Below are 14,705 nucleotides of genomic sequence, written 5' to 3'. Positions count from 1 at the left end.
GTGGACTCGTTCCCTGGACACTTTTTACTACTTGGACATGGATTTTTACACGCCAAGACTCGTCTATTCAATTAGTCAACTTCTAGCACTAAGAACAAAAGCCCGTGCTGGTGTGGTTCCCTATTTACCTGATGAGGTAAGAAGGTGGTATCGTGGTAGCAGAGCTAGCGCTAATCGGCTAGCGAGGAAGTGGCGATACAAGCCTTCGGTGCCTTCTGTGATTCTGGGAAATGTGAACTCACTACCAAATAAGATCGACGAACTGGCCATGCTGATAAAAAATGTCAGAACCTACAGAGAATGCAGTTTGTTGTGTTTTAGTGAAACGTGGCTAACAACTAGCATCTCAGATGCTAACGTGGAGCTACCTGGGTTTAGCACAGTTAGAGTGGACAGAGACGCAAATACCAGCGGGAAGCGGAAAAGAGGAGGACTCGCTCTCTATGTGAACACAAGGTGGTGCAACTCTGGACATGTAAACATTAAAATCTCCACTTGCTGCAGGGACATCGAACTGTTGGCTGTTAAGTTTTCATCCTTATTACTTGCCCAGAGAGTTTTGACACGTGATTGTTGTTATTGTATACATCCCTCCTCGGGTGGACGTGGAGACAGCGAGTGACATCATCCATTCCGCTGTTGCTAAATTACAAACACAGCACCCTGAGGCACTTGTGCTAATCTCTGGAGACTTTAACCAAGTGACGCTGGACAAAACATTACCTGCCTTCTCTCAGTATGTGGATTGTAACACCCGGGGAAACAGGACTATCGACCTACTGTATGCAAACGTTAAAGACGCATACAGCGCCACCCCGCTGCCTGCACTTGGGAAAGCAGATCATAACCTGGTTCTGCTTCAGCCTCACTACAAACCAAGAGTGAGGGAGCAACCTACAACCTCACGCTCATTCAGGAAGTGGTCCCCTGAGGCAGAGTAGGCTCTGAGAGACTGGAACTATGGACTGGGACATCCTGAAGGGATCATATAGTGAGAACATTAGGGAGGTTGTTGACTGCACTACTGACTACATCAACTTCTGTATGGACATTGTCGTTCCAGTAAGAACTGTACGCTGCTATGCTAACAACAAGCCATGGATTACAAGTGACATCAAGAGCCTTTTGAACCAGAAGAAAAGGGCTTTTAAAGGCGGTGATCAGCATGAGCTCAAGCGCGTGCAGAAGGAACTCCGAGTCCAGCTCAGGGCGGCAAAGGAGCAGTACAGGAGAAAGCTGGCGTAGAAGTTGCAGAATAACAGCATGAAGGAAGTGTAGGTCGGGATTAAGATCATCACTGGCTGCAACTCAAAGCGGGGTGCCGCCATCGAGAGAGACGTGGAGAGAGCAAACCAGATGAACATCTTCATTAACAGGTTTGACCACCCTAACCTACGCTCATCTCGGAGTACTGCAGCCTCCAACCATCCCTCTGCTGATACCAGCATAGGAGAGACATAACCACCCACAATTACAGCAGCGCAGGTGAGCAGAGAGCTGAGTAGACTTCGTGCCAGCAAAGCAACAGGTCCAGATGGAGTATCGCCACGACTGCTGAAGGTCTGTGCACTGGAGCTGGGGAATCCTCTACAGCGCATGTTCAACCTGAACCTGGAACAGGGGAGAGTCCAGAAGCTTTGGAAAACATCTTGCATCACCCCAGTCCCAAAGGTACCACGTCCTAGTGAGCTGAATGACTTCAGGCCTATTGCTCTGACATCACATGTGATGAAGACTATGGAGCGGCTACTGCTTCACCACCTGAGGCCACAGGTCCACCGCACCCTCGACCCTCTGCAATTCGCATACCAGAAGAAGGTGAAAGTGGAGGATACCATCATCTATATGCTACACCGATCACTCTCCCACTTGGACAGAGGCAGTGGTGATGAAAGAATTATGTTTCTGGACTTCTCTAGCGCCTTCAACACCATCCAACCTTTGCTCCTCAGGGACAAGCTGACAGAGGTGGGAGTAGATTCACACCTGGTGGCATGGATCGTGGACTATCTTACAGACAGACCTCAGTATGTGGGTCTCGGGGAACTGCAGGTCTGACATTGTGGACAGCAGCACAGGAGCGCCGCAGGTGACTGTACTTTTGCGGGTCCAGTTCAGCCAACATACATCAGACTTCCAATACAACTCGGAGTCCTGCCACGTGCAAAAGTTTGCCGACGACACTGCTATGGTGGGCTGCATCAGGAGTGGGCAGGAGGAGGAGTATTGGAACCTAATCAAGGACTTTGTTAAATAGTGCGACTCAAACCACCTACAACAGAACACCAGCAAAACCAAGGAGCTGGCGGTGGATTTTAGGAGGCCCAGGCCCCTCATGGACCCCGTGATCATCAGAGGTGACTGTGCAGAGGGTGCAGACCTATAAATACCTGGGAGTGCAGCTGGATGATAAATTGGACTGGACTGCCAATACTGATGGTCTGTGCAAGAGAGGACAGAGCAGACTATACTTCATTAGAAGGCTGGCGTCCTTCAACATCTGCAATAAGATGTTCTGTCAGACAGTTGTGGTGAGCGCCCTCTTCTACGTGGTAGTGTGCTGGGAAGGCAACATAAAGAAGAGGGATGCCTCACACCTGGACAAACTGGTGAGGAAGGCAGGCTCTATTGTAGGCACGGAGCTGGACAGTTTGACATCCATGGCAGAGCGACGGGCGCTGAGCAGACTCCTGTCAATCATGGAGAATCCACTGAACAGGATGATCTCCAGACAGAGGAGCAGCTTCACCGACAGACTGCTGTCACCATCCTGCTCCGCTGACAGACTGAGGAGACCCCACACTATGCGACTCTTCAATTCCACCCGGGTAAACGTTAACATAATACAAAGTTATTGTCTGTTATACCTTCATTGTTATCACTCTTTAATTTAATATTGTTTTTTTATCAGTATGCTGCTGCTGGAGTATGTGAATTTCCCATTGGGGATTAATAAAGTATCTATCTATCTAATAGATTACAATTATTATTTATTATGTGGCTGATTTATTTATTTGGTTACATTTCTTTTGGTTTTCAAAATGTGAAGTGACTTGCTTGTGGTCACACAGTGTCAGCAAAAGGACAGGAACACACCAAGTCCAGTCTGAAACCTTAACCATTACACCACACTGCCTGACAATACATTAAAAAGTTTTGAAAAAAGAAACATCTAGGAAAGGCATATTTACACACCAGTAGCCACAGAATATAAAGGCTTGGAGGATGCACCCACTACACGACGAACCACCTAAACTGGGACAGAGTGCAGCGGGTGGCACAGCTATAATGTAAATAAAAATTAAACACTCACCTGTACAAAAGCAACAGTGACGACGATAATGATTGCCTAAAATGGTAAGAAAAGTAAGAAAAACACTTCAGTCAACTAGTCTCACATTACAACGTTTTAAGGCTAATAAGGACTAATAAGTTTCAATGCATCTCTTACCACAGTGATGCTGACGGCATCATCAAACTGATGCATTAAGACGCTGATAACAGCGGATGCCAGAAGGAGCATAATGAGTGGGTTTTTAAACTGGAAGAAAGCAATTCAGAATGTTAGGCAGATGTTGGTATGGCTCAGATTACATAGCCAGCTCTTAAAAGCATCAGCTCTACAATGAATCACAGACTTTAAAGGGACGGAAAGGGAAAATGCAGAGCAAATCTGTTCAAGGGAGTTCATGCAGGTAAAGTTTATTTAATTATTTTTATGTAAAAGAGACAATCTATGAATTTAGCAGTTTATTCAGTATCTTTCAGCTTTATGCATAAATGGAATCTACAGTAAGTTGATGAATGCTACAGTGAAGATGCTGCTCCTTTTTATAATCTCACTAAAGATAACAACCAGACAAATAGAAGATTCTCACTTTTATTTTCTAAAGAGAAATGTTCAGATGCAGAGACTCATGAATAAATCCCTGATAACACTATTGACTGTCTTGGCATCAAAATCTAAGATAAGCTATGAAAATGCAGGGAGGATAATGGCGGCTTTCAAATTCTTCTAACACTAGTGCATCTGATAAGAGCCTTTTTTAGTTCAGAATCACAGAGAATCCATCGCTGCAACATTGCTAACGAGAATTTCAATGTATTAATGTGTGTCTCTCCTATTTTTCATCAGTAGTAGGGTGATGTACCCGTACCGTGTTAGTCATTATGGATGCAATGAGAAGTGAAGCAAAATGGAACCTTTTATGGGCTAACTGAACAGATTACAATGTGCAGGCCCCTTCTTCAGGCAAGTTGTAGTCCTGTAGACTAGTGAGAGTCCCACTGCGGGATCTCCTCTTCAGCTATAAACATCTAAATACCAATCAAGACTGGTTCATGACCCACACATTACTCTGGGAAAAGACTTATTCATCACAGTTAGCCTACACGTCTATTTACTGAGACATTGTTTTAAAATATTACAACACCAACAGAAAAACAATATACATGACCATTTCAAAGTGAGGAAATGGACAGAGAAAATAAACCTGAAATTAGAAAAAGATGTATTTAAATTTTTAGTTAGAGTCTTGTAGCAGCACTACACAATTGGACTGCCAGTTCCAGTATATTCACACACACACTCAAATACATATATAGATGGATAGTGAGAGAGTTACAGAGATAGACAGAAAGATAGACTGACATACACATTGTCACACATGCGCCTGTGAGGTAAGTGACAGCATCCTGGGTCGAGTGGGGAGCTGTCGCTAATCATGCCCTCTCCTATTCCTTCTACAGCGTGGAGAAGACGCCCAAGTGAGTGCACCTGACTCCGTGCCCCTTCTGGTCCCCTGCCTATAAGTCACAGGGTTAAAGGAAAGAATCGAGGTCCTGCTCGATTGACCGACTTGAGTGAATAGGAAACCTGAAGCCTGATTTTTGGCTACTTTTGCTTGCATTTGTACTTTTGCATTTATTTTTGTTTGAAGTAAACATGGACGACCAGGTTGGCACCACAGCATTTACCAACTGAGACTTATGATTCCCTGCGGCGGGCTGGCGCCCTGCCTGGGTTTTGTTCCTGCCTTGCACCCTGTGCTGGTTGAGATTGGCTCCAGCGGACCCCCATGACCCTGTGTTAGGATATAGCGGGTTGGAAAAAGACTGACTGACTGACTTGCTAATGAGAATTTCAATGTATTAATGTGTATACTCAGACTCCACATCTGACTACAACATGTACATATTTTATTTATACACACAAATGCGCACACACAGTGTGTATACATACAAATGCCCTAATATATAAATGTCTGCACAAAATATACACACACACATCTGCTGTTAACTTGTGTATATCTTTTTTTATGCATTTGTAATTTTATATAATACTCAAGTCTGGTAAATGAGACTGTGCTGCGTCGCAACAACTCTACAGACCGCTGTTTCGTTGCTCATCACAGCGGCAGACCATGAAGTCATTCTACACGGCTCTTGTGCAGCACCCTGTGATAACACATTTTGGGGCAAACCTGTTTAATGGTATTTTAAAACATCAGCTCAACAGGCTTCATGTCCAGACGTGACAGGAATTAATTTTTGTAAACGTTTTAATTTTGTGATATTCTAATACATTTAATATGACTTGTCACACAAATGCACTTGGGAGTCAACCTCTGGGCCATCTAGTGGTAATTCGACCAAAATCAAGGGTTGGCCCTGTTGCCTAATGCCTCTCCTCTCCCTTCTTTTACAGAACTGACAATCGGCAACAGGAAGGCAAGCGACATTCCTTCTGTGCATCGTCCCATGAGCCCGCCACTTTACTAGCTCCACCGTCATCTTGCTTTGAATCTAGTAAAAGAGTATCATCTGTCAAGACGTTATTTATTACATATATTAAATAGTGTTTATTATTTTGACTTGAAATTATACGGGGATTGCCTAAGGGTGCCCCAAATCTTTATCTGTGTTCTGTTCTTCATTTACAGATTCAATGCTAAAACAAACATAAATAGGCCTCTTACTACTGAATTGTAATATACTAGATAATGATAAGTCAAAAAAAATCATGAAAAGTTACTCAAAACATAGGAAGATGGTAAATTCTGGAAAAAAACAAAATAAAAGTCCTTTGTTACAGATTTCATGATAGCATTATACTTTAAATGCACACTGTGACATGATACCTGTGAAATGTATTTTTTCCACAAAGGCTCATCTTCACTGATATCAAACTCATTCCAGCCATGGTAGGCACGTCGATGGGACACTTCACTTTGGCTCAAACCGTACTGTAGGTCAGCCTGGTAAAGAAAAGCCAGCATTAAATGAAAATGATGCCTTTAACAGCAGTGCATTGAAAATCATCACAAACACGGACACTAAGGAAACACACTAAAAATGACAATAGGCTGAAATAAATGTGATTAATAAACACTGTCATAAGGCAATACGACAAGTAAAGTTACCCGATCAGCCTGCAGGACTAAAACATATCATTTCACACTTAGTTTTTTTTTCTAAGTACACATAAGACCAAAAAATGGTATATCAGTTTATGAATAACAATCAATAATAACCCTTTGCTTACAGCTATATGGAAAAGTAAACATTTCTAGCCATAAAAGAAGTCCTGTGTGTCACAAACAGAAACTCCTTCCCTTTTTTTAATGACACCTTAAAATAGACACATTTGCATACCACAGTCATGAATAGTCTTTTAGGAAAAATAAACGGGAAGTCTTCCTATATCGTTTAGGAAAATGATTTAAGTTTTTTGCCAAAAAATGAATGATCAGGGAGTTCCCTTTTAAATGGAACCTAACTGGCTGATCAATAACAAAGTCTTTAACAGAGTCGTTAACTGACATCAGAAGAGGGCTGTGGAAATATAACGGTCCTCAGTGAAGGGTTGTGTGGTAAACCAGCACTGGAAAAGTACTAAAAACCTCAATTTTTAAAAATATTATGGTACCAGCATTTTCAGTACCAGAACCAAATGTTAATCATCAAATTGTGCTCAGCTTTTCTGTCTTCCCCTTTCAACTTTAGCGAACTGTAAACTGCATGCATGTTTCGATGTGGGGACCCCCCCCGCACCCCCATCCCCTCAGGGACTCTAGTGATAACAGACCCAGCAGCAGCTTCCCCGTTGTCATCACCTTATAGTCTGTATTCATATGAATATACTTATTATATAGTTAGATGGGTAAACAACAAGCCTAAGTTGACTAACAACTGTGCACTGCTTGCTCTTTCCATTCTCAGAAAGACTTTCCAGATTTGCATGTGGATCCTCCAAAAGTCAACAACTACAACTGCCACAGATGCTAAGTTCTGACTGCCACCCGGCAACGTCTTTTATCACCTGTAGTCTTTTCAGGAATCACACACATTAGTAGCTCTTTGTGAGGCGCAGACTCAGTCCGACATACTTTATCTGCTGTTCTGCACAAAAGGGTGTGAATCTGAAAAGAATAGAAGGAGCACAATGCTGCACAAGCAAGAAGGAAGTCAAGGATGTGGTTTCTTTGTATCACCCCATTAGACTGCTTCTTCTATTCTGGAAGTTTTGACATTTGTTAGTACTGAAACTTGATTGATAGCAGATGGCATCAGGGCTGTGGAGTCGGTACACAAAACCTTTGTCTCCAACTTCTCAATTTATGGGACCACTGACTCTGACTCCTCTCTTTGTAATTAGACTAATACAGTGCCCTGCAAAATGCTTGGAGCAAAGTCACATTTTTCCTTGATTTAGCCCCTCTGCTCCACAGTTTAAAATTACAAACAGACAATTCAGACATCATAATTAAAGTGCATATTGCAGACTTTCATTTAAGGGGATTTGCTTACATTTTGGTCACTTTTCTACATGTTCTTTCCATTTGAGGGCACCTTAAGATTTGTGACAACTGGCGTCACAGGTGGTTGCGATTCCTCAGGTGGGTTTTAATACTTCATAAGATACCTCGACTTGCTTCTACCCTTTGGAGACTGTAGTTGCCATTGTGTAGCGCTGCCACATAAATATAATATACTTTCTGCTGTCGATTGGGTGTTGTGGGGATGATTCTTACATCCGGAGATTGACAGCGGTGCCCCAGAGGTGGCACTTCCGGTTTTACTGTTTTCTTTCGGGGAGTCATTTGCATAAAGAGTGCCGTTTTAAGGAGAGAAGGGAGAAGAGGAGGGTAAAAAGCAGATCAGCTACTGCACGGGCCATGTAAGAAGTCCAGGAGCTCCTATAGTCGTGTCCGAAAGTGGAAGTGATTCTTTTGATCGGGGAATTGAACGTTCTACTAATTCCTATGGACTTGGGTGAGCTATTTTCAAATGACTTATAGTATTGTGTCATGGGGCAAGACTGACTGTATGTCTTTTATGACAAACAGGGGATTACAGCTAGGAGTCCGCAATTGCCAGAACTCCTCGTTTTGCCTGACGGCATTAGCGGGGCAGAATTGTGGACAACTGTGGATTTATTTACCATATCTGGATGGGGAATTGGGGAAGGAATATTGTTATTGTGAATATAGATATGTATATATATGTGGCGCTACAATATAAGGGTTATTTAAGGTGAAAGGGGGTGCATGTGTTAACGGATTGTATTCTTTGTTCATTTTATGTAATATTTCGTTATGCGATGATTGATATCGAGTATTAGTTTTTGTGGGCTATAAATGTATAGGCATTAAGGGACTGGACTGAGTAGAATAAAGAGTATACGGGAAATTTATTAGGGTTTGATATTGGCCTATCCTTTTATCATCTGCCGTCACCTAGGTCAGATTAGTGGTAGCAATCGTCTCGTGCAGTGTGCAGGACGAATTGTTACAATTGTTCAACATGAGGGTAAGAGCTGTGCCAGTGGACGTAAAAGAAGCCATTATGAGGCTACAACTAAGAATAAAACCAACTGAGACATCAGTAAAACCTTAGAATGACTTAAACCAACTGTCTGGAATATCACAAAGGAAAAAGAATGCACTGGTGGGCTCAGTAAACGCAAAGGGAATGATAGGCTGAGGAAGACCTCAACTGTGCTGATGACAGAAGAATCCTCACTATGGTGAAGAAAAAGCCCCCAACTGCCTGTCTGACAGATCAGAAACAGTCTTCAAGAGGGCGATATGTGTGTGTCAGAGACGGCTATCTGCAGAAGACTTCATGAACAGAAATGCAGAGGACAGACTGCATGACACAAACCACTAGTTAGCCATAAAAAAGCGTGGACAAATTACAGTAGGCAAAAAAAAAAACGCTGAAAACAGCCTTCAACGTTCTGGGAAAGGGTCTTGTGGAAAGACGAGCAAAGATTAAGGTGGGGTCCATTTATAAAAGTGTTGTCATTTCGACATGTTTTGTTAGAAATGTAGGCAGATACCCCATTAAATGTAAGTCTGCAAAGTGCACTTGAATCACATATGAGTTGTTTGATTTGTCATTTTAAACTGTAAATAAAGGAAAAATCTGTCATTACGGAGGGCACTGTATGTTTACTATGGTGATTGAAACCGCACAACACACAAGTTACAAAGCATTTCATCACCGCCATCACACATTATCAGGCTACTTTTTAACACACTCACCTGTAAACTTTGGGTTTCAAGGTTGCATCAATAATGCTGTGGCTTTTGTATATTACTTATTAAATAATAAAGTTTAAATAACTTACTTTGAGTGAAATTTTAAGTTTTAACACGTTATATTACAATTTACATTTAGCTGGAGTCATATTTGCCACACTTTTACCGGCATCAACTCCAGTAACTCAATAATTGCTTCCGATTCTACAGCCCTAGTTGGGACGAAGGAGTATTTGGAGATGTAGGGTTTTATTCTTACACTTTCACATTTACTTATTTGGCGGACGCCTTTATCCAAAGCGACTTACAACATTTATGACACAATTGGTTACATTATTTTTGGTTTTCACAATTAGAGCACCGGCAGGTCAAGTGACTTGCTCATGGTCACATAGTGTCAGTAGTGGGATTTGAACCCACAACCTCAGGGTTTGAAGTTCAAAGCCTTAACCACCACACCTCACCACACCACACTGCCTGCCTATTCTGAACTTTTGAATAAAGTGGGAAAGTTACGTCTGTGATGATGCCCTGTGCCTTCTTCAAAAATTACTTAAGTACAGAGTGGCGCAGGGAAACTGGAAATTTTGGAACTAGGTGTTGGAGACCCTGGGGCGTTGGCAGTTGTTTGGAACCAATGTGACCTCGTTTAGAACCCCTTGCCATTAGATATAATGGAGCAGTGGAGTGTTGCGAAACGAGCGTTCGCTGAGAAAGCCTTTAACAAGAATGGGGATAGTGTGACTATTGCGCAAAGGGAATTTCGGCGTCATTACCAGATACGACGTCATAATTGTTTCCCGTCAGCTCATGCGATTAAAACATGGGTGAGTAATTTCGATAAAACAGGTTCAGCCTTATAAAAGAAGTCCCCAGGTGGAGCTACTTCATATACTGTCCGACAGTCAATGGCAGCTATTTGACGATTGTTTGGAAGGCATGTCATTTCATGCAACGGTGACATTCCAAGGCCTCAGAGATTCCCAGATCTCATTGTTTGTGGTTTTTTTCTGTAGGGACATCTTAACGAGTCAAGTGTACCGCACACGTCATACAACCATTGCTGAACTAAAAAGAAGGATTGAAGAGGAAATCACTGGCATTCCTCTTAACGGGTTACGTCAAGCAATCCAGAATATCCACAACAGGCTGTCAGAATGTGAACGGAGAAATGGACAACACCTTCATGATGTTTTCTTTAAAAAATAAAATGAATATTGAATGAATATTGATTACCATCATTAATTGCATATCCTGTACTATACATTTCATCATTAAATGTATTTTTGTAATGTATTTGTTCGTGCACTGAAAGTCAATTGAAAATTTCTCATTTCCCTGCACCACCCTGTACATCAGGCTTGTATTTGAGCAATACAGGATAGGACCAGGAAATAAAGTTAAAATTCCATCATAATGACAAGAATAACAAATGATTTTTTCACTATCGGTTTTTCAGTAATTTAGTTGAAGTGCTCCATTATGCAGTGTATTAGCGTAGCTGAGGAAGTGTGTGTGTTGTTCTGCAGACGTGACTTCATGGAAATAAAGAACAGCCAGGCAGGCGTTTAAAGAGAGAGAAGACTGGAATATTAGCTTGTACACTAAAATAATGGAGCAATAAACGGAGAGCAGGGAATCAGAGGAGTCGTACTGTGTATGGAGTGGAGTGGCACGTGTTTGTGTTGTCCAGTTAAACTTCAAATGGAAGAGAGCTGCGTTTTTTGCAGAAGCTTAAAGAGAAGATAAGTGCCCACCTTTTCGATTTGTCCTGTAATTAAAATGGATACTCCCTGTCCGAGTATGGATGGTGAGCGAGCTTGTGTTTAAAACTGCAGCTCACTGTTTAACTACAAAACCAACAGATAAAGAAGGATTTTCCCTCATTGCTTTGTAAAGAGTAGTTTTTTTTTTTTAGCTATTTGTTAAATATGTTAGCCTTGTATCTTCTTGATAAACATCTTATGAACATTTTACAAGGGTAAGTCATAATTATCTAACTTTTGTGATCATTCTGTTTGGAGTTTGCTATAGAGCCTTCTCCACACTCATGTGGAAACACATTGTGTCTGTGGTCACAGTGGTAAAGTTTCTCTTGTTGTTTATTATCAGTAAACATGGCTGCTCTGTTCCCTGTTTGTACCAAAGAAAAGGATTAAGCATTGATTTGTTTTTTATGGGATGAAGAGGTACTGGGGGCCAAAATCCACAGGTGGCTTCACAATATTTAAAGTGTTTTACCATAGCAGAGTCTTTACATAATGGACCAAGACATTCAAAGATGGCTAGACAAGTGTTAAGCACAAAGAACAAGAAGGACACTTGTCCAAGTCCATTACCGAGGACAACATTGAGCATGTCAGAACAATGATCCTAATTAACTGGGCGGTCTCATGGTCTGGAATCCCTACAGATTTTATTTTTTCTCCAGCCGTCTGGAGTTTTTTTTTCTGTCCACCCTGGCCATCGGACCTTACTTTAATTCTATGTTAATTAATGTTGACTTATTTTATTTTCTTACTATGTCTTTTATTCTTCTATTCTTTAATGTATAAAGCACTTTGAGCTACATTTTTTTGTATGAAAATGTGCTATATAAATAAATGTTGTTGTTGTTGAACCAACGAGGATGTTGGACTTTGGGACAGAAGGTTTGGTCAACATGACAATGATTGATAGGAATGATTTTCAAGAGGCAAAGAATTCTGGGAGTTATGCAAACTAGATGGAAGAATACTGGGAGATATGCAAATGTCATCGTCTTCTTCCCTCGGCTGCTCCTGTTAGGGGTCGCCACAGCGGTTCATCTTTATCCATATCTTCCTGTCCTCTGCATCTTGATCCGTCGCACCCATCATCTGCAAGTCCTCTCTCACCACAACCGTAAATCTTCTCTTAGGCTTGCCTCTTACCTGGCAGCTCCATCCTTGTCATCCCAATATACTCAGCATCTCTCCTCTGCACATGTCCAAACCAAGGCAATCTCACCTCTCTGACTTTGTCTCCAAACCATCCAACCTGACCTGACCCTCTGATGTCCTCATTTCTAATCCTGTCCATCCTTGTCATCTCCAATGCAAAACTTAGCATCTTTAACTCTGCCACCTCCAGCTTAGTCTCCTGTGCCACCGTCTCCAGCCCATATAACATAGCTGGTCTCACTACTGTTTTCTAGACCTTCCCTGTCACTCTTGCTGATACTCGTCTGTCACAAATCACTCCTGACACTCTTCTCCACCCTGCCTGCACTCTCTTCTTCATCTCTCCTCCACAATCACTGTTACTCTGTGCTGTTGATCCCAAGTATTTAAACTCATCCACCTTCGCCAACTCTACTCCCTCGTCCTCACCATGTCACTGACCTCACATGTATTCTGTCTTGGTGGTCCTACTGACCTTCATTCCTCTCCTCTCATATTTCCACCTCTCCAGCGTCTCCTCAAAACACTCCCTACTCTCGTTACAAATCACAATGCAACAAGCAAAAACTAAAATGGGTGTTATTATTATATCTATGTATATGTTTAAGCTCAGATAAACTAACCTGTGTGAATGCTTGTAAGACGACAAGAAAAAGTGGCTTGGGACTTTGTAGTCAACATGTTTTTTCATAGTGAAACTTAAATGACAAGTTACCAGACCACGATAAATTATCAGTTGTCCAATTTGGGCTAATGTAATTAAATCTCGCAAAATCAGCTACCAATGTAATGTATGAAGTAAAAGGTTTTGAGAGTACTTTATGACACACAGCTTTTGACAAGAGACAGAGGTGAGAACACAGTGTTTGGCATACCAGAAACAGCGAGTAGGAGACATGTGAGAGAGACGCAACAAAGCATCAGGCTGTCAGAAGAAGAAAGTACTGAGCCACCAAGACAAGCATTAGCTGCAAAAAGCCGATGCAATGGCTTGTACTTTAAAAGAGCACCTTAGCTTGATTACAAAGTAAAAACTCTGAATTTACACAAACACGTCTTTTGGTTTTATTGACGCAAAGCTTGCTGTATGGATGTTGATTTGAATTGTTCCGGTTGTGTTTTCTTCAGTTTTGACTTCTTGTATTTGAAATGCCTGGTTTGTATGCAAATAAATACATGCTTACAATAAAAGGAAGTGCGGGTATTATCAAACTGAAACTGCCTTATGTAAAGATAACAGAAACTGCTTGTCATCCAAGTTAGTAATCTGGGAGTAGGCCATGTTCTAAACGCAGGCCGAACGAAGCTGGCTCTCCTGGCCTCTAGTAAATTATTTCTTGCAAGTCATTTCAGGGTAGCCAGTCCCTGCTAAACATAATTGTTTAAAATCCTCCCAAACGCAGCGATCTGGGAGCAGGCCGAGTTCCGCATAGGCTTGTGGCTTTGCAAAAGTATTCTGAGGCAGCTCTTCCAGAGACAGTGACCTGGGACCTGAAGTATATTGGTAAACCCAGCAGGAGCTAACGGATATAGGCTTCTGGCCTTTTCTGAGGTATTTCACAGTTTTACTTTGGATATCAGAAGAAAAGTACTGTGGGGCGTAGATTTAAAATAAAGCCAATAATTTAGGCATTTCCAGGATTAACATGTCCACCAATAAAAAAAAAAGAACCTTTGGTGATTAAAGTGCCATTCGCAAACATTTTCACGTACAAACACTCAAATGAGCCAAACAACAAGAGCAAGACATTTCCCATGCTTCCCTTACTAAGACCAAAAAAACCTTTTTTTCACTCTCAAACAAACATACAACAGGAAATAACCACTTAAGAACAGATGATCCTGGCATTCTTATCTGGCAGTACTGCCATGTTACTAAATTCAGAAACATAATGAGAAAAAACAACCATATAAAGTAAACCGACTTCACTTCCTGTTATTGTCCTACGCTAACCACACCAAACCTGGCAAAACCAAATGCAATATGTGTAAGGGTTTATAAGCTGCATATGTAAGCAACATGTAAGTGGCTGTAAATCAAAGGATAAGGGTTTTTGTTTTCAGAAGTTTTGCTTCCTGAAAAATGATGATGATTGTGACAGACAGCTTCAAGCTGAACACAATTATAATTTCAGATTGACGGCATCATGTTGGAGAAACATGAAATGAGTGTTTACTAAATTCAGTGTCACTTCATGATGTTCCACTGAGTTCAAAATGTTTAACTGCTGATGCTCAT

General features: G+C 41.6%; 1 protein-coding gene across 1 annotated transcript in view; it reads right to left on the bottom strand.

Moving 5' to 3' along the window:
* The window catches only part of atp2c1 (ATPase secretory pathway Ca2+ transporting 1), a 114,345-nt gene that overhangs the window by 60,568 nt on the left and 39,072 nt on the right, over positions 1-14,705 (bottom strand). The window contains exons 3-5 of the mRNA XM_039737476.1: positions 6,141-6,257; positions 3,452-3,541; positions 3,314-3,349 (exon numbers count right to left, since the gene is read on the bottom strand). Of these exons, the coding sequence (XP_039593410.1) occupies positions 3,314-3,349; positions 3,452-3,541; positions 6,141-6,257 (243 nt within the window). The remainder of the gene's footprint in view (positions 1-3,313; positions 3,350-3,451; positions 3,542-6,140; positions 6,258-14,705) is intronic.

Source organism: Polypterus senegalus, chromosome 15 (genome assembly GCF_016835505.1).
Source record: "Polypterus senegalus isolate Bchr_013 chromosome 15, ASM1683550v1, whole genome shotgun sequence".
Taxonomy (NCBI): domain Eukaryota; kingdom Metazoa; phylum Chordata; class Cladistia; order Polypteriformes; family Polypteridae; genus Polypterus; species Polypterus senegalus.
Note: the sequence above shows the minus strand (reverse complement) of the source record. Positions and strands in the feature narration are given on the sequence as shown.